The sequence below is a fragment of the Coregonus lavaretus genome (assembly GCF_964263955.1).
Source record: "Coregonus lavaretus genome assembly, chromosome: 37".
Classification (NCBI taxonomy): domain Eukaryota; kingdom Metazoa; phylum Chordata; class Actinopteri; order Salmoniformes; family Salmonidae; genus Coregonus; species Coregonus lavaretus.
The window spans coordinates 15,699,159-15,720,355 of record NC_140024.1 but is presented as its reverse complement, the minus strand read 5'-3'; the positions used below and the strand labels follow the sequence as shown (position 1 = coordinate 15,720,355).

Here is a 21,197-nt window from a genome sequence, read left to right as displayed (position 1 = left end):
AGGCATCTGCTAGTGTCTACTGAATGACATCACTTCATCCAAACATTCCCACACTGTTCCTGCAACTCAAGTTTCTCTGCTGGAGGTTAATAGATTGGAAGATGAAAAGTTAAAGTTTTCAGTAAGTGCAATATGTTATTTACGTATTAATTTCACACATTTGTTTTTGCATGCTTTATGTGTGCATGAGAGGTACGCGATAACTCATTTATGTGCAACAACAACAAAAAACGTTGTAGCTAACGTTAGCTAACTAGCTAGCTAAAACTTTTTTGGCCAACTACTGCTAGCTAACCATGGCGTTCTGTGAAGATGCTCAACCAAACTAGCTATTTTGGCAACTAACGTTACGGTGTATATGTATGTATTTTGTTGTTCTCATAAAACAAGGTTAGCCAGCTAGTTAGTTAGCAACAAAAGTTGCTTTCCTCGCTAACTATCTAACTAGCTACCGAGGGCTATCATTAGATCTGGTCCATCGCGCGACGACAACGAATTGGCTGGTCATCTCCTAACAGCATCTTCAGTCTGAATGAGTGTTATTTTTGGCTGTAAATTACTTTTGTTTAGTGACTGGCATCCAGATAATACTGCCGTAACTCACCAAAGTAAAGATGTTGCCAGAGTGCTGGATAACCTTTTCCTCTGTGTGCACAGGGTGGTATACTTTTAAGCACTTTGGTCCACTCTCATCCGTCGGATCTCCACTAGTGCGTGCGCACACGACGCTAGTGGTCGAACGTATTTTATTTTGGATAAATGGTACACTTTACACGCAGAGAAGGGTCAGAGAGGAAGATGCGACGCGAGAGCTTTCACTCTCGCCAGAATATGTCCGAAATAAGCCCAATGCGTTTGTATGGGCTTATTTTTTACCTAAACTTGTCGCCTGCCTTCCCATTATTAGGGCGGAGACATGAGCACCTCGTCATTATATACAGATCACTGGAAAAGTTCTCCAGTCAGCAGTCTGGCAACATCTTTACCCTTGGGTCTACTCTCTACAAATCGTTGATTGGGTTCGTCTATGCAATGGAGACGCAATGGACCAGAGCTATGCTATCCTGTGTGTAGCTAAGCTAAAGCTAGCCTGCAGGCTGTGCGAGTTCCAACTCAAAGTTTTTGTTTACTTGGCGGCCAAGACGTCAGACATCTTTTCCATGCTAATTAAAGTAATTAATGTATAAAAATCCCCAAAACTAATTCAGACTGAATGTGCTGTTTAGCAGATGACTAGCCAGTTACACAAATCCACATATTGTTTTACTAGATGCTTATTTTATTATGACCAGATAACAATGCCATCTATGAAGTTCCCATCATAGCATGGACTTCTCCTGAATGACAAGCAGTTTGGCTTTGTCTATATAACTAGATAGAGCAAGGCCTATTTTATGTTATTTACATGATATATTTCTTTGCCTCTTTCTACTAGCATTTTCTTTCTTTCACACATTTACTTTCTTTCCAACATGGATCACATTGAATGTTAACATATTTTCTGTATGAGGATTATTTAAAAAAAAATCTGTATGAGTGATGTTGGGTGTGGATCTTTTGGCCTGTGTAGGATGTCCTGTCTAAGATGACTGAAATCACAAACCAGACCCCAAAGGGAGTCCTGGACCGCTGACTACTAGCCCAGCCTGCCAGCGATGTCTCCCAAAGTGCCTAGCCATGGCAGGGCGGAGGACACGGCGGTGCAGGTCGCTGTTCGAGTGCGCCCCCTGCTGCCCAAGGAGCTGCTGCACAGCCACGAGAGCTGCATGACGGCTGACCCTGAGCAGCGCAGGGTCACTCTGGGTCACGACCGACACTTCCACTGTGACTTCCTGTTTGAGGAGACCAGCTGCCAGGAGGAGGTGTACGCTGTGTGTGTCCAGCCCCTCATAGAGGCCTTCTTTCAGGGTTTCAACGCCACTGTCTTCGCCTATGGACAGACAGGCTCTGGCAAGACATACACTATCGGAGAGGCCAACATTTGTGAGTTTCTGGTTTCTTCCCCGCTACCTGCAATGTTTGGTGATTTCATCATTTTTTTCTATGGCTTTTGATTCCCATCAGAGGAGATGTACTAGCTTGTAGTGTAGTGGAGCGGAGAATAGATGCACGTCTTCTGGTGTGTGATATAGAAATGCTGATAGGCAGAGAGTTCACACCCATCCTGGAAGCCAACTGCACTTCCTACAATGCAGCTGCCACAGCCTGCGGGAACAGTCCATACCAGACAGGCTTGCCATCTGAGCTACTGGTGTGTGAGATGGCAAAGCTGTGTGGGTGGATTATGGTTATAACACAGAGCGTTTGTGTGTGATGAAGTTCTGTGGTGCATGTGTGTGTCAGTGGTACGTGTTCCTTCAATGAAAACAGTGCAAAGCTGCAGGCAATGATTTTATATACTGTACCTACATACTTATTTGTCCTCAGAGAGGTTACTAGGCTATACCATACAGGGTATATGAACCCAGTGTCTGTGTGTAGCTTCCTTTAGGGATGAGGAGCAGGGCATCATCCCCAGGGCTGTGGCTGAGGTCTTCAAGCTGCTGGATGAGAATGACCTCAGTGACTTCTCTGTCCGAGTGTCTTACCTGGAGGTGTACAAGGAGGACTTCAGGGACCTGCTGGAGGTGGAGACAGCCAGCAAGGACATCCACATCAGAGAGGATGACAAGGGCAACATTGGTATGGATGTTTTTTGTTATTATATATTTTTGTTTTTTTCAACAAATATTTATTGCAAACAAGCATCTCTTTGTTGTCAGGGATCTTTAAGTTCAACATGAGGGTAGGGAGTAGTCAAAGTCATGTGTGTTAGTTATTCATGTCTCTGTCTGTGCTCGTGTGTGCGCTTCTCTGCAGTGCTGTGCGGGGTGAAGGAGTGTGAGGTGGAGGGGCTGGACGAGGTGCTGAGCCTGCTGGAGTCTGGCAACACGGCCAGACACACGGGCGCCACCCAGATGAACCCCCACTCCAGCCGCTCACACACCATCTTCAGCGTGCACATGGACCAGCGCCGCGGCGGCTCCCGGGCCCATGGTAACACCACCACGGGCACCGGGCCTCACGTCCTCTCCTCTAAGTTCCACTTTGTGGACCTGGCGGGGTCGGAGAGGATCCTCCGCACAGGGAACACAGGGGAGAGGCTGAAGGAGAGCATCCAGATCAACAGTGGCCTGCTGGCCCTTGGGAATGTCATAGGAGCCCTGGGAGACCCCAAAAGGAGAGGCACCCATATACCATACAGGGACTCCAAAATCACCAGGTATATAGTCCTCTAACTAACATTTGGGGACTCATAAAATGGTGTGCAGGATATATATATATTTTTTAAAGCAAATCATTTACCCCCTATTGACATGTGTATTTAAGTCTGACATTTAAATTCTGTATTCAGGATCTTGAAAGATTCTCTGGGAGGAAACGCCAAGACACTGATGATTGCCTGCATCAGCCCCTCCTCTGCGGACTTTGACGAGAGCCTGAACACACTGAACTACGCCAAGCGGGCCCGCAACATCCAGAACCGGGCCACAGTAAACTGCCGAGGAGAGCCGGACCGCGTGGAGGGGCTGGAGCAGCAGATCCGGGCTCTCCGCAGGGCCCTTGAGAACCGTCAACGCTCAGAGACCCGTATCATCGCCCGCTCCGACCCAGACAGGCGGTCGCGCCCCGGAGAGGGAGAGATCATCAGACTGCAAGCCCAGAGTGCCCACTACAGGACCTGTACTGACACTGCATACAGGTGAGATGAAACACCCACAAACTGCTCTAATTTTCTTAATAATCACTGGCAATGAGTTCAGTAGTTGACTAGAAGTAATATAATCAGTTTCATAAACAAAGTGCACTTTATTGTGAGGACTGATGTGTGTGTGTGGGTGTTGTTTGGCTAATGAGCTCAGGAGTAGTCTGAATATGTAAGTCTGTGTACCCATCCCCAGGTTGCTGCGTGAGCTGCAGGGTGAGGGGGCGCTGACTGCGGAGCAGGGCCTGAGGGTGAAGGACTGGCTGTGTTCTGTGGAGGAAGAACGGAGCGGCCTGACCACCGCCTCAGGACCTGACAGCGGCATCGAGAGCAGCTCCACCGAGGACACCGCCGCTCTGAGGGGGAGGGCTGCCGTCAAGAACCAGGTCATACACAAATTAACAATCGCTACATCACTCACTACATATTCATAAAGCTATTTAAAGAAAATGTTTAACAAAATGTTAATCTTATCAACTAGAGATTCATCCTAGGGCTGAGCAATATATCGTATTTTAAGGTATACTGGTATGGATCCACATACTGGTATGGATTTTTACAATGCTGTCTATAGCGATATGTTGATACAGTGTTAAATAAATGAACATTTCTATAAAGTGGACTACTTCACTGTCAATGTTTTCCTAGTATGATTTGAGTTTAAAGCAGTCAGACTGGAGAAAGCCCATTAAAACCACTTAAAATGAATTTGTTGTGGTAACTCACCAAAGTAAAGATGTTGCCAGAGTGCTGGATAACCTTTTCCTCTGTGTGCACAGGGTGGTATACTTTTAAGCACTTTGGTCCACTCTCATCCGTCGGATCTCCACTAGTGCATGCGTACCCGATGCTAGTGGTCAAAAGTATTTTATTTTGGATAAATGATACCCTGCACATGCAGAGAAGGTTCAGAGAGGAAGAGGTGAAGAGAGAGGTTTCACTGCTCATAAAACATATTTAGAATGTTTATTTTTCAGAAACATAAAATACTGCCATAGCGTATTATATTGTGATGTGATAGTTTGGCCATATCACACAGCCCTAGTTCATCCTATCCTAAAAGCATTCAAACAACCTGATGAAGTTATGGTGGCAAGGCATCATTCATCTCACAGAACAATCCAGGAAGTGCTGTTGTGCTCTCTGACTCATACTGTATCTGTCATTGAACCCCACAGGAGGCAGAGACTGGTGGGGAGGAATGGGGCCGTGAGAGGGAGGAGAGTGTGGCTCAGCTCCAGGGCCAGGTCCAGCAGCTGGAGAGAGAGAACACAGACTTCCTGGCTGCTCTGGAGGACGCCATGGAGCAGTACAAACAGCAGGTCAGAACTACAAAGCATTTTGACTTCTTACTGACATTTTGGTGTTCAACATGACAGCACTGTAATCATCAAAGAATAAAGGCAAATACATTTCCAAATACATTTAGTCTATTTTCTTAGTGTCTGTCCTCACTTGCCTCCTAGATTTTAGTACTAGTCTCGGTAGATAATCATTGAGAAGATGATCAACATTGTTAATTGATTAAATGTTATATTCTCTCCCCCTCCCCTAGAGTGATAAGCTACAGGAGCAGCAGGACGTGATAGTGGAGCTGCAGTGTCTGCTCTCTGGGCCAGGTGTACTGGGGCTGGGATTACACCTGACACCACGCCCCCACACGGCCCCCCTGGGCTCCACACGCCACGCCCACAACGGACTCACCAACAAACGGGTAACTGACTGATCAGCACCTCTTAGTAGGGGAATGAAAACTGGCATGAAGTTCCACAGTCTCAACGTTAATCAGTAGTGTGTTCCACAGTGTATGTCGCTGTGTGCTATGAGAGTGTGACTGTGTTGGCTCTAGGTTGGTCCAGTGGACTGTGTGGAGAGCAGATCATTTGGTGACCAGGTCCAGTGTGGTTATGCTCAATCTTCTCATGACCACGAGGATCTAGGAGTAGGAGAGGTGAAGGACTCTGAGGAAGAGGACGCTTACGTCAACATGAGCCAAGACAGACGGAAGTATGGACAGAATATCACATATTTATTTGAAACAGAGTGAGATCAAGCAGATTATATGATGCCCAAGCATAATTGACTGTCTAGGTTATTGATGGCTACTGTATGTATCTCTTAGACAGGTGAATCTGACTTGGGCTAAGAGAGATGTCATGGGTGGATCAGCAGCTGTAGGGAGAGGTCTCCTGTCTCAGCTGCCTGCCTCTGAACAACTCTCCACCCGGCGACCATGTGAGTCCCACAGCAGGACAGAGCCTAATCAAATTCTAAATTAACTCATTCAAAGTTAACTCATGACTGTGGAAGAACTAACGTGTGTTTGCGTCCCCTTCTCTCTGTGCAGCCAACTCCAGTGTAGGGGAGAGCTCAGTGGGTCTGGGGTCAGAGTGGGGCCTGCTACAGGCCCAGCAGAAGATCAGAGAGCTGTCTGTCACTATCCGCATGAAGGAGGAGCTCATCAGAGAACTGGTCAAGACAGGTACATACAGTGCATTTGGAAAGTATTCAGACACCTTGACGTTAGTCTTATTCTAAAATTGATTACATTATTTATTTTCCTCATCAATCTACACACAATACCCCATAATGACAAAGCGAAAACAGTTTGTTTTGGCAAATGTATGTATATATATATATATAAGACACCTAAATGACTCTCAGACCATGAGAAACAAGATTCTCTGGTCTGATGAAACCAATCTTAAACTCTTTGGCCTGAATGCCAAGTATCACGTCTGGAGGAAACCTGGCACCATCCCTATGGTGAAGCATGGTGGTGGCAGCATCATGCTGTGGGGATGTTTTTCAGTGGCAGGGACTGGGAGACTAGTCATGATCGAGGCGAAGATGAACGGAGCAAAGTACAGAAAGATACTTGATGAAAACCTGCTCCAGAGCTCTCAGGACATCAGACTGGGTCGAAGGGTTACCTTCCAACAGGACAATGACCCTAAGCACACAGCCAAGACAATGCAGCAGTGGCTTCGGGACAAGTCTCTGAATGTAAAAAAAACAATTTAATCCATTTTAGAATAAGGCTGTAACGTAACAAAATGTGGGAAAAGTAAATGGGTCTGAATACTTTCCGAATGCACTGTACCCCTCTAAGACCTTTCCTTCCTGGCTTTCTATATGATGGCAATCACATGCCTGTTTTCTCCCCATAAACAATACGGAATGTACCATTGAGTGATGGGTCAGATGTTATCTTGCCTGTGTGTTAATGTAGGTAAGGACGCCCAGGCTCTGAACAGGCAGTACAGCCGTAAGATCTCTGCCCTGGAGGGGGAGGCTGAGCAGGCCAGGCAGGAGGTCCAGGAGGCCCAGAGACAGCTTCAGGACCTGGAGAAACAGGAGAAGGAGACCAGCGGTGTCACTGACAGGACCAGGGCCCAGGAGTGTCGCAGGAAGATAGCTGCAGCACAGAGCAAAGTACAGGTCTGTCTGTCTGAGTCAGACTCCTACACTAGTGTCTGCTCATAGTGCATGTTTGTACTTGCCTGTGTCGGTTTGTTCATATATATATATATATATATATATATATATATATATATATATATATATATATATATATATATATATATATATATATATATATATATATATATATATATATATATATCTGTGTGTGTGTGTTAGGTCCTGAGCCAGCGTCAGAGGGACACGGCGCGGCTGGCCTCGCTGTCTGCGCAGAGCGAGCGGCGTGTATCGGAGCTGGAGCGCAGCGTGCAGGGCATGAGGCAGCAGCAGGAGCAGCTGCAGAGACGTCTGCGGCACGAGAGCCAACAGAAACGACGCCTGGAGACGGAGATGCAGCGACGCACGCACAGAGTCAAGGTGTAGCCCAGGAGAATGTAGAATACCTGCTAAGAAAAAGAGTGGAGCAGGACAATGCTGTGGTTTTTACAGATTGGCATTTGTGACATCTAAAGTCTCCAGTGATCACGTGACATCAACACATGACTCATTTGCATTCATAGTGTATTCCATACGCTCCACTGTGGCCTAAATACAGAGTGGGCAGAATTCCAACATGTAACTAACACCTGAATTATGCACAGCACTATTTTAAGCAGCTATTTCCCCACATCAGTTATCTCAAATGAGAGAAGGACTAGGCAGTTGGATAGAAATGATATTGTTGCTAATAGAATATGATGCCTACCTATCTTGGTATCCCTCTGTTTTTACTGAATCCTCCTTCCATCCCTCCCTCCCTCTTTCCATCCCTCCCTCCCCAGGAGCTGGAGATAAAGAATGAACAGCAGCAGAAGATCCTGAGAATAAAGACGGAGGAGATTGCTGCCTTCCAGAGACAGAGACGCAGCGGCAGCAACGGCTCTGTCATCCCACTGGAGGAGCAGCTGGTGGGACATGGGGCTTCTACAATGCTTATGAAGCATTTATATAGCACATATAAACAATTGATTAAGTATTTATACACCAGTTAAACAATAGGCATAGAATCTAAAAAGCATTTATACAGTCATTTATACAGATGTTACATACAAACCATGTTCATTCACCTCTATGCAGTAGTTCTACACCATTTATAAAGTAATTCTACAGCCTTTTAAAGTATTTTTTTTACCATGTGGTTTTACACATGGTTTCCTCTATATACAGTATGAGCCAAGGACATAAACAACTCAAAACTAGCCTGGCCGGGAGATCAGCTGGCTACATATTTAGCCTGTCATCATGTTTGTTTTTTGTGCAATATGGGCTTTTTCCTTTGTTTCTCGTGAAAGCCAGTTTTCCAAAAGACATGTTTCAACATCCAAAGGCGTTATTTCCGTTGTTAAGAGTGAAAGATGAAAAATTCCTTGTATCTCCCAGAAACTATATGCAGCTGATTTTCCCTGTGTGTGGAGAGAGTCTCAAGTCTGTCATTCACTGATGTGCCTGGACAGGCCCAGAGCTCACACTGACACCATCCCTATGGTGAAGCATGGTGGTGGCAGCATCATGCTGTGGGGGTGTTTTTCAGCTCCAGGGACTGGGAGACTAGTCAGGATCGAGGGAAAGATGAACGGAGCAAAGTACAGAGAGATCCTGCTCTCAGGACCTCCGACTGGGGCAAAGGTTCACCTTCCAACTGGACACAAAACCTAAACATCCAAAGGCTTTATTTCCATTGTTAAGAGTGAAAGATGAAAAATGCCTCGTATCCCGCAGAAACTATATGCAGCTGATTTTCCCTTTGTGTTCTTATATCTCAGACTTTCACAGTGCACATTGAGTGGAGAGAGTCTCAAGTCTGTCATTCACTGATGTGCCTGGACAGGCCCAGAGCAACGACCCTCACGCTGACACTCACACTGGACCAGCGTGACGTATAGCCACCATACTGAACTCTGTGAGAAAGAAGCCTGTTTTAGTGGGTCTCTTAGCATGGGCTTTTTAATGAAGAGAGTAAGAGACCTGGCACTCTATGTGATGGAGATAGGTGCGATATGGATCAATACACTGAGCGATGGGCAATCAGATTGTTTATTTCTCAGCTGCCGTCAGTTATAGATTTACAATTACTGAGACGCAAGTGTTTAATTATTTCTTGTTATTGAACGTTCTTCAGATGTGGGGTGTGTCTCTACATTTGCTGTGTGTCCCTTTTGTGTGCAATGTGTGTTACTTCTGAAATATTTAGTTTTTTTGTACGGTACTACCGTGTTTCTTTGTGGATCCAAATGAAGTGTGTCTGCATGTGTTCCCGTGTGAGCAGAAGATTGAGGAGCAGAAGCGCTGGCTGGATGAGGAGATGGAGAGTGTTCTGGAGCAGAGGAAAGGACTGGAGGACCTGGAGGGAGAGCTGACCAAGAGGGAACAGATCCTAGCCAAGAAGGAGGCCCTGTTGCAGGAGCGCAGTGGCCTGGAGACCAAGAGACTCCGCTCCAGTCAGGTACACACATTAAACAGGCCCCACTGCAGGAGTGTGACAGAGATTCCAGTTAGGTTGCCTACACACTCCCAAACACACACTCAAAGTGGCCCTACAGGTAAAGTGGTTTGCCGGGCTCATTTCATAGTCAATTTAATGATTGACTAGTGTGGCCGAATATATAGTGTCTTTCCTTCAACTGTAGTATATCTCTTCTCTCCACGTAGGCCCTCAGTAAGGACCTGGTGACGCTGTCTGGCCGTATCGAGTCTCTGGAGAGGGAGCTGAGTGAGAGGAACGGCCTGCTCCGCAGCAGCAGTGCCCAGGACTCCCAGCAGATCCGCCAGGAGATCAACAACCTGCGCCTGGAGAAGGACACACTGCTCAAACAGAGGGTGGAGCTGGATGACAAGCTACGGCAGGGCAGCCTGCTCTCACCAGAGGTCAGAGACTCCACAGGCTTACAGAAGCTTCTAACACTGCCCCAACACTTCTTTCCATACGTAGTATTTGTAGTTTCTGTAGTTTGGTGTGTTAGGCGCGGAGTGTCAATGCTGTCGGTGCCCCTGTAGTTTGGTATATTGTATGTGCCTGTATTTCCCCCCCATTTCAACCCCTGTGGTTCTCTTTGTTCTGTCCCCAGGAGGAGCGGACTGTGTTCCAGCTGGACGAGGCCATCGAGGCTCTGGATGCGGCTATAGAGTATAAGAACGAGGCCATAACCCAGAGACAGAGGCAGCTGAGGGCCTCTGCCAGCATGCTCTCCCAATGGGAGATGAACCTCATGGCCAAACTCAGCTACCTGTCTGCCTCAGAGACCCGTGCGCTGCTCTGCAAGTACTTTGACAAGGTCTGTCTGTGTGGCCCTCTTCCTTGCTGTTGTGGTTTTCACTGTCGGCTCAAATACAGTGCCGCATAGCCTATGAGTACACAGCAAATCTCCATTATGATTCAAAGCAGCATGGAAATGGAGTGAGAGAGAAAGATGGGGAATGTAAATTGAAAAATTGCAGCTGACTGACTGATAATATGAATTGTGTGTGTAGGTGGTGTCGCTGCGTGAGGAGGAGCGTAAGCTGCAGCTGGCCCTGGCAGATCTGGAGATGCGTGGTGAGGAGCAGCAGCAGCTGGTGCAGTGGCTGGAGAACGCTCTGGACCGCACGCAGCTCGACACTGACCGCAGGCTCACACAGCAGCAGAAGGAGCATGAGAGGAGTGTACAGCTACTGCTGCAGCAGTGCCGAGGTGGGCCTCACACAAATAAATACACACACCTATAGGATTTAGGTAGAACATGTCAAAATACACTGCTCTTAAAAATAAAGGGAACACTAAAATAACACATCCTAGATCTGAATGAATGAAATAATCTTATTAAATACTTTTTTCTTTACCTAGTTGAATGTGCTGACAACAAAATCACACAAATTATTAATGGAAATCAAATGTATCAACCCATGGAGGTCTGGATTTGGAGTCACCCTCAAAATTAAAGTGGAAAACCACACTACAGGCTGATCCAACTTTGATGTAATGTCCTTAAAACAAGTCAAAATGAGGCTCAGTAGTGTGTGTGGCCTCCACGTGCCTGTATGACCTCCCTACAACGCCTGGGCATGCTCCTGATGAGGTGGCGGATGGTCTCCTGAGGGATCTCCTCCCAGACCTGGACTAAAGCATCCGCCAACTCCTGGACAGTCTGTGGTGCAACGTGGCGTTGGTGGATGGAGCGAGACATGATGTCCCAGATGTGCTCAATTGGATTCAGGTCTGGGGAACGGGCGGGCCAGTCCATAGCATCAATGCCTTCCTCTTGCAGGAACTGCTGACACACTCCAGCCACATGAGGTCTAGCATTGTCTTGCATTAGGAGGAACCCAGGGCCAACCGCACCAGCATATGGTCTCACAAGGGGTCTGAGGATCTCATCTCGGTACCTAATGGCAGTCAGGCTACCTCTGGCGAGCACATGGAGGGCTGTGCGGCCCCCCAAAGAAATGCCACCCCACACCATGACTGACCCACCGCCAAACCGGTCATGCTGGAGGATGTTGCAGGCAGCAGAACGTTTTCCACGGCGTCTCCAGACTCTGTCACGTGCTCAGTGTGAACCTGCTTTCATCTGTGAAGAGCACAGGGCGCCAGTGGCGAATTTGCCAATCTTGGTGTTCTCTGGCAAATGCCAAACGTCCTGCAGTGTGTTGGGCTGTAAGCACAACTCCCACCTGTGGACGTCGGGCCCTCATACCACCCTCATGGAGTCTGTTTCTGACCGTTTGAGCAGACACATGCACATTTGTGGCCTGCTGGAGGTCATTTTGCAGGGCTCTGGCAGTGCTCCTCCTTGCACAAAGGCGGAGGTAGCAGTCCTGCTGCTGGGTTGTTGCCCTCCTACGGCCTCCTCCACGTCTCCTGATGTACTGGCCTGTCTCCTGGTAGTGCCTCCATGCTCTGGACACTACGCTGACAGACACAGCAAACCTTCTTGCCACAGCTCGCATTGATGTGCCATCCTGGATGAGCTGCACTACCTGAGCCACTTGTGTGGGTTGTAGACTCCGTCTCATGCTACCACTAGAGTGAAAGCACCGCCAGCATTCAAAGTGACCAAAACATCAGCCAGGAAGCATAGGAACTGAGAAGTGGTCTGTGGTCACCACCTGCAAAACCAGTCCTTTATTGGGGGTGTCTTGCTAATTGCCTATAATTTCCACCTGTTGTCTATTCCATTAGCACAACAGCATGTGAAATTTATTGTCAATCAGTGTTGCTTCCTAAGTGGACAGTTTGATTTCACAGAAGTGTGATTGACTTGGAGTTACATTGTGTTGTTTAAGTGTTCCCTTTATTTTTTTTAGCAGTGTGTATATACAACATTTTTTGTTTTCAACAAAGTCACATTTGCCATTATTGCTCCACCTCAAGACAACAAAATGAGTCACAGGCACAACTACGCGTTTCTCTATTTATTTATTTATTTATTTTTATATAATGGATTTTTCCATTCAGTTTGCCATGTCTTTACCCCCATTCAATCCTCCCACACACTCCGTATGATAACAGCCACCAGGCCCATTATCTGCAGTGCAGTGTTCCTCAGGTATTGTTGTGGTCCCCCTAATGTTTACTTCCCTACAGAGCAAATTGACGAGGGCCTGGCAGGGAGGCAGAGGCAGTACGAAGGCTGGATCCATAACCTCCGTAAAGAGCTCAACCACTACAAGGCTGCCAACCTGGAACTGAGCAACAGGCTTAGGGAGCTGTGTGGCAACGCCAGCCAACCCATGGAGCAGGGAAAGGGTACTGTATGGCTCATTTTGGATAGGGGCATACTATTGTCATTTTTTTCAAAGCGCCCTAGTCAGTGGGTAAGGTACATTAATGTAACATAATGTTGGTATAATAAGATAACAGAAGGTATGGGTATCAAAAAACGTAATCCAGTCTCTGATTTCTGTTAAAATAATCCTCATCTGCTCAAATACTCAAGACATCTGCTCTCTCTATCTCAGATTTTTTTTTAAGTACATATGTAAAATGCACATCTGTCAGGGTATAATAAGTATTCAACATTTAGTGTTTGTGACTGAGTATTCTGTTTCTGTCCTAGTCTGTCCTGTTCAGTGCTGGGCTGTGAGGCATGTGAATATTTAGTACTTTGTATGTTGCGTTGCAGTTCTGGTCTTTGAGGGAAGAACAGCAGGCAGTGGCAGTGTGGAGAGGCTGAGCCGAGGCCCAGATGACAGCCGTAGGGGAGGGCCAGGGGAGACAGAGAGACCAACCAGATCCCGGGAGGAAATAAGGGAGCTGGTCAACGCCACTCTCCCTGCCACATGGAGGCGCTCCTCCCTCCCCACCGAGGACCCCTGCGGCATGGAGGAGCTACAGCAGCAGATGGCCGTGGAGACGTCTGTAAACCGGGTGGTTCAGACAGGCACGGGGCCTTGGAGTGGGACAACATCTCTGCCATTTTCCAAATCACGCAGAGAGTCCCGCCGATCCAGCCTCAACACCGGACCACTGATCTCAAATAATTCCATAATTGATGTGAGGAAAAATCCTGTTTAAAAGCACAAGGACCTCATGGCAGAATCAAGTTTAAATGCCAAAGGACTTAATGGCAGGATCCTGTTTAAAATGCAACAGAATCAAGTTAAATTCAACGTGTGTCAAAATGGGCTTGTTTTCATACTGTTACAATTATGTGTTTGTTTTATAACCGGTAAGTATATTTTGTATTCATCTGTTCTTATTTTTTATATTTGTAGTTTTATAAATAAATGTTGGAAGAATGCTCTTCATTTTTTATATCAAGCACTTTTCTTTTCCACCATGTAATTCATCTCCGCTTGTACAATAATAGACGTCGTCATCGAAAACAGGTTATACTGTTCACTGTTGCTATTTTGTCATCAATACCCATTTCTGTATGTGAAATAAAATAAGATTCTTGCTTCTGTAATCTCTGACTGACTAATATGTTGTAAAGGCATAATATAAAACATATTGAAAGCCGTGGTTTGGTGGCTCAGATGCTATCTTAAATGCATAATGCCATACATTTGGACATCAATCAAATGTATTTTATAAAGCCCTTTTTACATCAGCAGTAGTCACAAGTGCTATACAGATACCCAGCTTAAAACCCCAAAGAGCAAGCATTGCAGATGCAGAAGCTCAGTGGCTAGGGAAAAACTCCCTAGAAGGGCAGAACCTAGAGAGGAACCAGGCTCTGAGGGGTGGCCAGTCATAGAATTAGAAAACTAGAATGGGCATGAAACTTAATGTGATGGGATAAAGATCAACCATTTTGGTCAGGGAGTTGGTGAACCATGGTTTGACAGTGCTGTGATCAAATATTGTGTAAAATAATGAATTTGAATAATTTATCTGCAGTGTATGTTTGTTAGTGAGCTAGCCAGACAGTTTTAGAGGAATTATTCCATACATCTTTCAATTAACTGCTAATATGCAAACATTACATTCAAACAATGCAGTCAATCCGCAGCCATACACTGGCTGAAATCAGTCGATTACTAGTTGTAAATGCAACAAGTACTGATATTGTATCATATAATAGCACTCACGGCTTTCCAAAAAAACGAAAATGTAGACATTTATGGTCTGTTTACATATACACTACATGACCAACAGTATGTGGACACCTGCTCATCGAACATCTCATTCTAAAATCATGGGTATTAGTATGGAGTTGGTCCCCCGTTTGCTGCTATAACAGCCTCCACTCTTCTGGGATGGCTAGATGTTGGAACATTGCTGCAGGGACTTGCTTCCATTCAGCTACGAGCATTAGTGAAGTTGGGCGATTAGGTCTGGCTCACAGTCAGTATTCCAATTCATCCCAAAGGTGTTGAGGTCAGGGCTCTGTGCAGGCCAGTCAAGTTCTTCCACACTGATATCGACAAACCATTTCTGTATGGACCTCGCTTTGTGCACGGGGGCATTGTCATGCTGAAACCGGAAAGGGCCTTCCCCAAACTGTTGCCACAAAGTTGAAAGCACAGAATCGTCTAGAATGTCATTGTATGCTGTAGCGTTAAGATTTTCCTTCACTGGAACTAAGGGGCCTAGCCCGAACCATGAAAAACAGCCCAAGACCATTATGTCTCCTCCACCAAACTTGGGGCAGGTAGCGTTCTCCTGGCATCGGCCAAACCCAGATTCGTCTGTCTGACTGCCAGCTGGTGAAGCCTGATTCATCACTCCAGAGAACACGTTTCCACTGCTCCATAGTCCAATGGCGGCAAGCTTTACACCACTCCAGCCGATGCTTGGCATTGTGCATGGTGATCTTAGGCTTATGTGCGTCTGCTCGACCATGGAAACACATTTCATTAAGCTCCTGACAAACAGTTATTGTGCTGACGTTGCTTCCAGAGGCAGTTTGGAACTTGGCAGTGAGTGTTGCAACTGGGGACATGATTTATACGCACTTCAGCAGTCGGCGGTCCCATTCTGTGAGTTTGTGTGGCCTACCACTTTGCGGCTGAGCTGTTGTTGCTCTAAGACGTTTCCACTTAACAATAACAGCACTTACAGTTGACAGGGGCAGCTCGAGCAGGGCAGAAATTTGACAAACTGACTTGTTGGAAAGGTGGCATCCTATGATGGTACCACATTGAAAGTCACTGAGCTCTTCAGTAAGGCCATTCTATTGCCAGTGTTTGTCTATGGCGATTGCATGGCTGTGTGCTCGATTGTATACACCTGTCAGCAATGGGTGTGGCTGAATAGCCAAATCCACTAATTTGAAGAGGTGTCCACATACTTCTGTATATATCGTGTATTTTAGAGGCTATTTATACAGAACATTGGTATATAAGCTATTTATAATTATGACTATCTTAGGTTGACAATAATTATATTACACAATTTCTGATATATCACATGCCTTTTATTTTCCTGCATAAGTAAAATCAGGATTATGCCTCTACTGCCATTAATTCCAATTAGACTGGTTTCACCACATTCTGGAACTTTGAGGATTTATGACAGCCCCTCTAGTAATTAAATTGGCTCTCTATGTGGCCAGCCCTCTTATGGCTGTGCGGGGTGGAGATTATAAGAAGAATACACTGTACACAGATAGGACAGACTGACCCTACGCCCCCGCACATAGTCTATAAATGTGTTCTGCTGCTACAGAGGGCACACAATTATTTATAATACTGATCCAACGATCCTGGATAAGACATTGATCAATTTAAGGGGTGAAAAAATGAACGAGCTTGCCAGGAGTCGAACCTAGAATCTTCTGATCCGTAGTCAGACGCGTTATCCATTGCGCCACAAGCCCGCTTCTGATAAAACACTACAAAATAGCTATTTTGTAATTGGCCAATTCCTGGTAACTTCTTGGTAATGAAATTGTATGTGATTGGCTGGAATAAAGCTAGCAGCATGGTCAATCCAGTGTATGCAATAGCCATAGTGCGTTTACTGAGATGCGACCTCTGCAGACGTCAGGGCATTCATACCTCTTGCACTTCGTTGAGCAGAGCAGATATGTGAAGAACGTTGTCAAGGAAGGGAGTTTGTGTATATACAGGACGTACCGCCCCCACCTACCGTCAACCAATCATCTCATTGCGGAGCTATATGGAGCCCTCAGCATTGTTACAAAATTTGAGAGGCTGTGTGGTACAGACAGAGCTCGATTTGCAACCTGGTCTCGGAGCATTTCGTATTATTCTGTACGTAAATACGAGACACTCCATTTAGTATGCTATGTTACATTTCGTATGGTATGTATTCATTTGTGGATATCAATCACCCAATTCGTATGATATATTACGAATTTACAAAATGTACAATATGTTTAGAATTTGCTAAACATATGATATGTTACAAATTCTAGCTAGCTGGCTAATGTTAGCTAGGCTAGGGTTTAGGGTTAAGGTTAGGAGTTAGGTTTTTAAGTTGTTTTTTTAAAAACCTTTATTTTACCAGGTAAGCCAGTTGAGAACAAGTTCTCATTTACAACTGCAACCTGGCCAAGATAAAGCAAAGCAGTCCGATAAAAACAACAACACAGAGTTACATATGGGGTAAACAAAACATAAAGTCAAAAATACAACAGAAAATATATATACAGTGTGTGCGAATGTAGTAAGTTATGGAGGTAAGGCAATAAATAAATAGGCCATAGTGCAAAAATAGTTACAATTTCGTAATTAACACTGGAATGATAGATGTGCAAAAGATGATGTGCAAATAGAGATACTGGGGTGCAAATTAGCAAAATAAATAACAATATGGGGATGAGGTAGTTGGGTGGGCTAATTTCAGAATGGCTGTGTACAGGTGCAGTGATCTGTAAGCTGCTCTGACAACTGACACTTAAAGTTAGGTTAAAGGGTTAAGGTTAGGGTTAGATACAAGGGTTAAGGTTAGGGGAAGGGTTAGCTAACATGCTAAGTAGTTGCAAAGTAGCTAAAAAGTAGTAATTAGTTGAACATTTGCTAAAATTGTCTGTTACGAGATTTGAACTCGCAACTTTTGGGTTGGTAGACGTTCGCATTACATGGCCATCCACCCTCCTTTCGTTTTTTTGTTGACCTCTCCAGAAGTCTGGGCATTCATACTTCTTGGCCTTCATGGAGCAGAGCAGAGCTGTTGTGAAGGAAGTTGTCAAGGAAGTGAGTTTGTGTTTATACAGGACCTCCCGCCCCCACCTACTGTCAACCAATCATGTAAATGCGGAGCTATATGGAGCCCTCCACATTGTTACAAAATTTGGGAGGAGCAATGCGATGTGGTATAGAGCTCAATTTGGCTTCTGCGTGCCTCCGGAGACGATTTGCATCACACCATCCATATGGCGCCTCCGACCACATTTTCTGATCAAGCATAAATTGGCTCTTAAAGTTACTGTCTGTGTTGATAACCGGGCACCCCCATAACAAATCACCCCACTCCTACTGAAATATCGACAATGTTCTGAACGTTTTATCTCACTCAGTACAGCAACCCGGGCCCGATTTGGGGTTGGTAACTGTGTTATGAATAGCCTGGGTGATGATAACAAAGACTGTGGAATAAAGCTAACGTTAGCTACTGTAGCTAGCTAACGTTACTTAGCTTCACATATCCCTCTCTTGGTGATAACAATGCAGTTTATTTTGATTTCGATTAACTGAATAGACCACATCATGTGAGAACTCGTTTTGGAATGTGGACGGATGGAGCAAGAAGAAAATGAACGAGCTTGCCAGGAGTCGAACCTAGAATCTTCTGATCCGTAGTCAGACGCGTTATCCATTGCGCCACAAGCCCCCTACTCATAGACATAGCCAAAATAGCTATTTTTTTATTGGTAAATTCTTGGCAGTGAAATAGCTAGCAGCATGGTAAATCCAGTGTCTGCAATAGCCATACAGCGTTTACTGAGATGCGGCCTCTGCAGAAGTCAGGGCATTCATACTTCGTGGAGCAGAGCTTTTGTGAAGGAAGTTGGCAAGGAAGGGAGTTTGTGTTTACAGGACGTACCGCCCCCACCTACGGTCAACCAATAATCTCATTGCGGACCTATATGGAGCCCTCAGAATTGTTACAGAATTTGGGAGGTCGTGTGGTACAGAGTCAGACAGAGCTCGATTTGCAACCTGGTCTCAGAGCATTTTGTATTACTCTGTAACTAAATCCGAAGACGCTCCATTTAGTATGATATGTTATGTTTCGTATGGTATGTATTAATTTGTGGATGTCCAATACCCAATTCGTATGATATATTACGAATTTGCTAAATGTACAATATGTTACGAATTCTAGCTAGGTGGCTAACATTAGCTAGCTGGCTAATGTTAGCTAGGCTAGGGGTTAGGGTTAATGTTAATTAAGTTTAGGTGTTAGGTTAATGGGTTAAGGATTGGGTTAGCTAAAAGGGTTACATTTAGGGTTATGGGGAAGGATTAGCTAACATGCTAAGTAGTTGCAAAGTAGCTAAAAAGTAGTAATTAGTTGAAAAGTTGCTAATTAGCTAAAATGCTAAAGTTGTCATTATGAGATTTGAACTCAAAACCTTTGGGTTGTGTTGATGATCACAAGTTTACTGGAGAACGGAGACCAAGTAGAGACTTTCGGACAAGGTGGATAATTGTATAATATAAGGCAGTTTATTCAGAGGTAAAGATATCTGTAAATAGCGTGCACGGACCCGTTCGTCAATCTCGTAGGGAGATATCTGAGAGCGAGAGCCCCTAAACATTGTGTGCTGACATTTTATACAATAAAATGAAGTAGGTTGATTCTAGTAGTTCTGGTCTTCTGATTGGTCCTGATGAGTTGGGCGAGGTCACCTCCAGGCTAGTGTCACTGTTGCATTGGCTCTGAGTCGGGTTCTCTGTCTTCAGATGTTCAGCCTAAGAGAAGGGGGTTTTTTGTGTGTGTGTGTGTTTGTGTTTAACAATGATGATGTGTGTGTGTGTGTGTGTGCGTGTGTGTGTTTAACAATGATGATGTGTGTGTGTGTGTGTGTGTATGTGTGTGTGTGTGTGTGTGTGTGTGTATGTGTGTGTGTGTGTGTGTGTATGTGTGTGTATGTGTGTGTGTGTGTGTGTATGTGTGTGTGTGTGTGTGTGTGTATGTGTGTGTATGTGTGTGTGTGTGTGTGTGTGTGTATGTGTGTGTGTGTGTGGGGGTGTGTGTGTGTGTGTCCTCAGAGCAAGAACTCGTGAGTTGGAAGAACTGAGAGACCTATGGCGTGGGTGTTGTCCATAGCCACCTGCTGATAAGGCTGACAAGATAGAAGTCTCTTGTGCATTGTATTAAATACAAAGGCCCAACACAAGATGGGTCATGCACAAGATTTTAGTCAGACCAAGCTATAACATTATATATTTACTACTGTTGGTGGAACCATAAGGAGAGGAAGTACAAACCAACGACGCTAGACAGAGAGGAATATGCTTAAGCAAAAGGCAGTTTATTAAACAACAGAGATAGCTGGTACTGCTCAAGCTACATGCATGGACCCATTCAGTTGCCTCTTATGGAGACAGTTGAAAAGGGATCAAAAACAGAGTTTACAGCATTACTTTATACAATGTAACACAAAGGAAGGGGTCCTTCTTCTAGTCCCTTGATTGGTTCCCGAGGCGTAGGAGGCGGGTCTGCTCTGTCCAGAGTAGAAGCCCCTTTGGTGCACGGCAGAGTCCTCTGCCCTTGGCACCCGACCAGTAGAAAGAAGTGCAGTTTGTGTGTGTGCGTAACTCGTGAGGCATGAGGATGAGTGTGCGTATGCATGGAGATGTGTGTGTGAATGTGTGTATGTTCTCAAAGGAAAGACTCGTGGGGAGCAACCAGATTGTGGCCTGTGGCGTGGGTGTTGTCCTTGAGAAGATATTGGCTCTGTCCATTGTTCTTGCATAGGAACAGCATTGATTGAAAACAAGCTCCTAACATTAAAATGGGTCATGCACAAGATTTTAGTCAGACCAAGCTATAACATTTTAATATTTACTACGACACTACGACAGTTGTTAAACATTCGCATTACATGACCAACCACCCTCCTTTCTTTTTTGCCTTTGAAGAAGTCAGGGCATTCATACTTCTTGTGCTTCATGGAGCAGAGCTGTTGTGAAAAAAGTTGTCAAAGAAGTGAGTTTGTGTTTGTACACCTACCGTCAACCAATCATATAAATGCAGAGCTATATGGAGCCCTCCACATTGTTACAAAATTTGGGAGGTGCAAAGCAATGCTGTATGGAGCTCAATTTGGCCTCTGCGATTGCATCACACCATCCATATGGCGCCTCCGCCCACAGGATCAAGCGTAAATTGGCTCTTAATGTTACTGTTGCTAACCCGGCACCCCCATAGCCAACATTTACATTTTAGTCATTTAGCATACACTCTTATCCAGAGCAATTTACAGTTAGTGAATACATATATTATTTTTTTATACTGGCCCCCCATGGGAATCGAACCCACACCCCTGGTGTTGCAAACGCCATGCTCTACCAACTGAGCTACATCCCTGCCGGCCATTCCCTCCCCTACCCTGGGCCAATTGTGCACCGCCCCATGGGTCTCCCGGTCACGGCC

General features: G+C 45.4%; 1 protein-coding gene across 1 annotated transcript; it reads left to right on the top strand.

Annotated features, from left to right (window-relative positions):
• The first annotated feature begins 32 nt into the window (after positions 1–32).
• Positions 33–14,089, top strand: LOC311111498 (kinesin-like protein kif7). The gene is made up of 20 exons (XM_084154235.1): positions 33–121; positions 1,571–1,983; positions 2,482–2,682; positions 2,860–3,262; positions 3,395–3,742; positions 3,942–4,131; positions 4,924–5,067; positions 5,301–5,459; positions 5,595–5,752; positions 5,868–5,980; positions 6,093–6,227; positions 6,978–7,186; positions 7,388–7,585; positions 7,990–8,115; positions 9,474–9,650; positions 9,857–10,072; positions 10,273–10,479; positions 10,676–10,874; positions 12,768–12,929; positions 13,306–14,089. Exons 2-20 carry the CDS (start codon positions 1,656–1,658, stop codon positions 13,695–13,697), a joined length of 4,065 nt encoding a protein of 1,354 aa, XP_084010361.1. The 5' UTR covers positions 33–121; positions 1,571–1,655; the 3' UTR covers positions 13,698–14,089.
• The last annotated feature ends 7,108 nt before the right edge of the window (positions 14,090–21,197 follow it).

What these genes read in the sequence shown, in the direction of transcription:
- LOC311111498 (XM_084154235.1), top strand. Translation starts at nt 1,656, where the DNA reads ATGTCTCCCAAAGTGCCTAGCCATGGCAGGGCGGAGGACACGGCGGTG. An exon ending in GGGCTGCCGTCAAGAACCAG is followed by an intron (nt 4,132 to 4,923) that starts GTCATACACAAA and finishes TGAACCCCACAG; the next exon opens with GAGGCAGAGACTGGTGGGGA. An exon ending in ATGAGCCAAGACAGACGGAA is followed by an intron (nt 5,753 to 5,867) that starts GTATGGACAGAA and finishes TGTATCTCTTAG; the next exon opens with ACAGGTGAATCTGACTTGGG.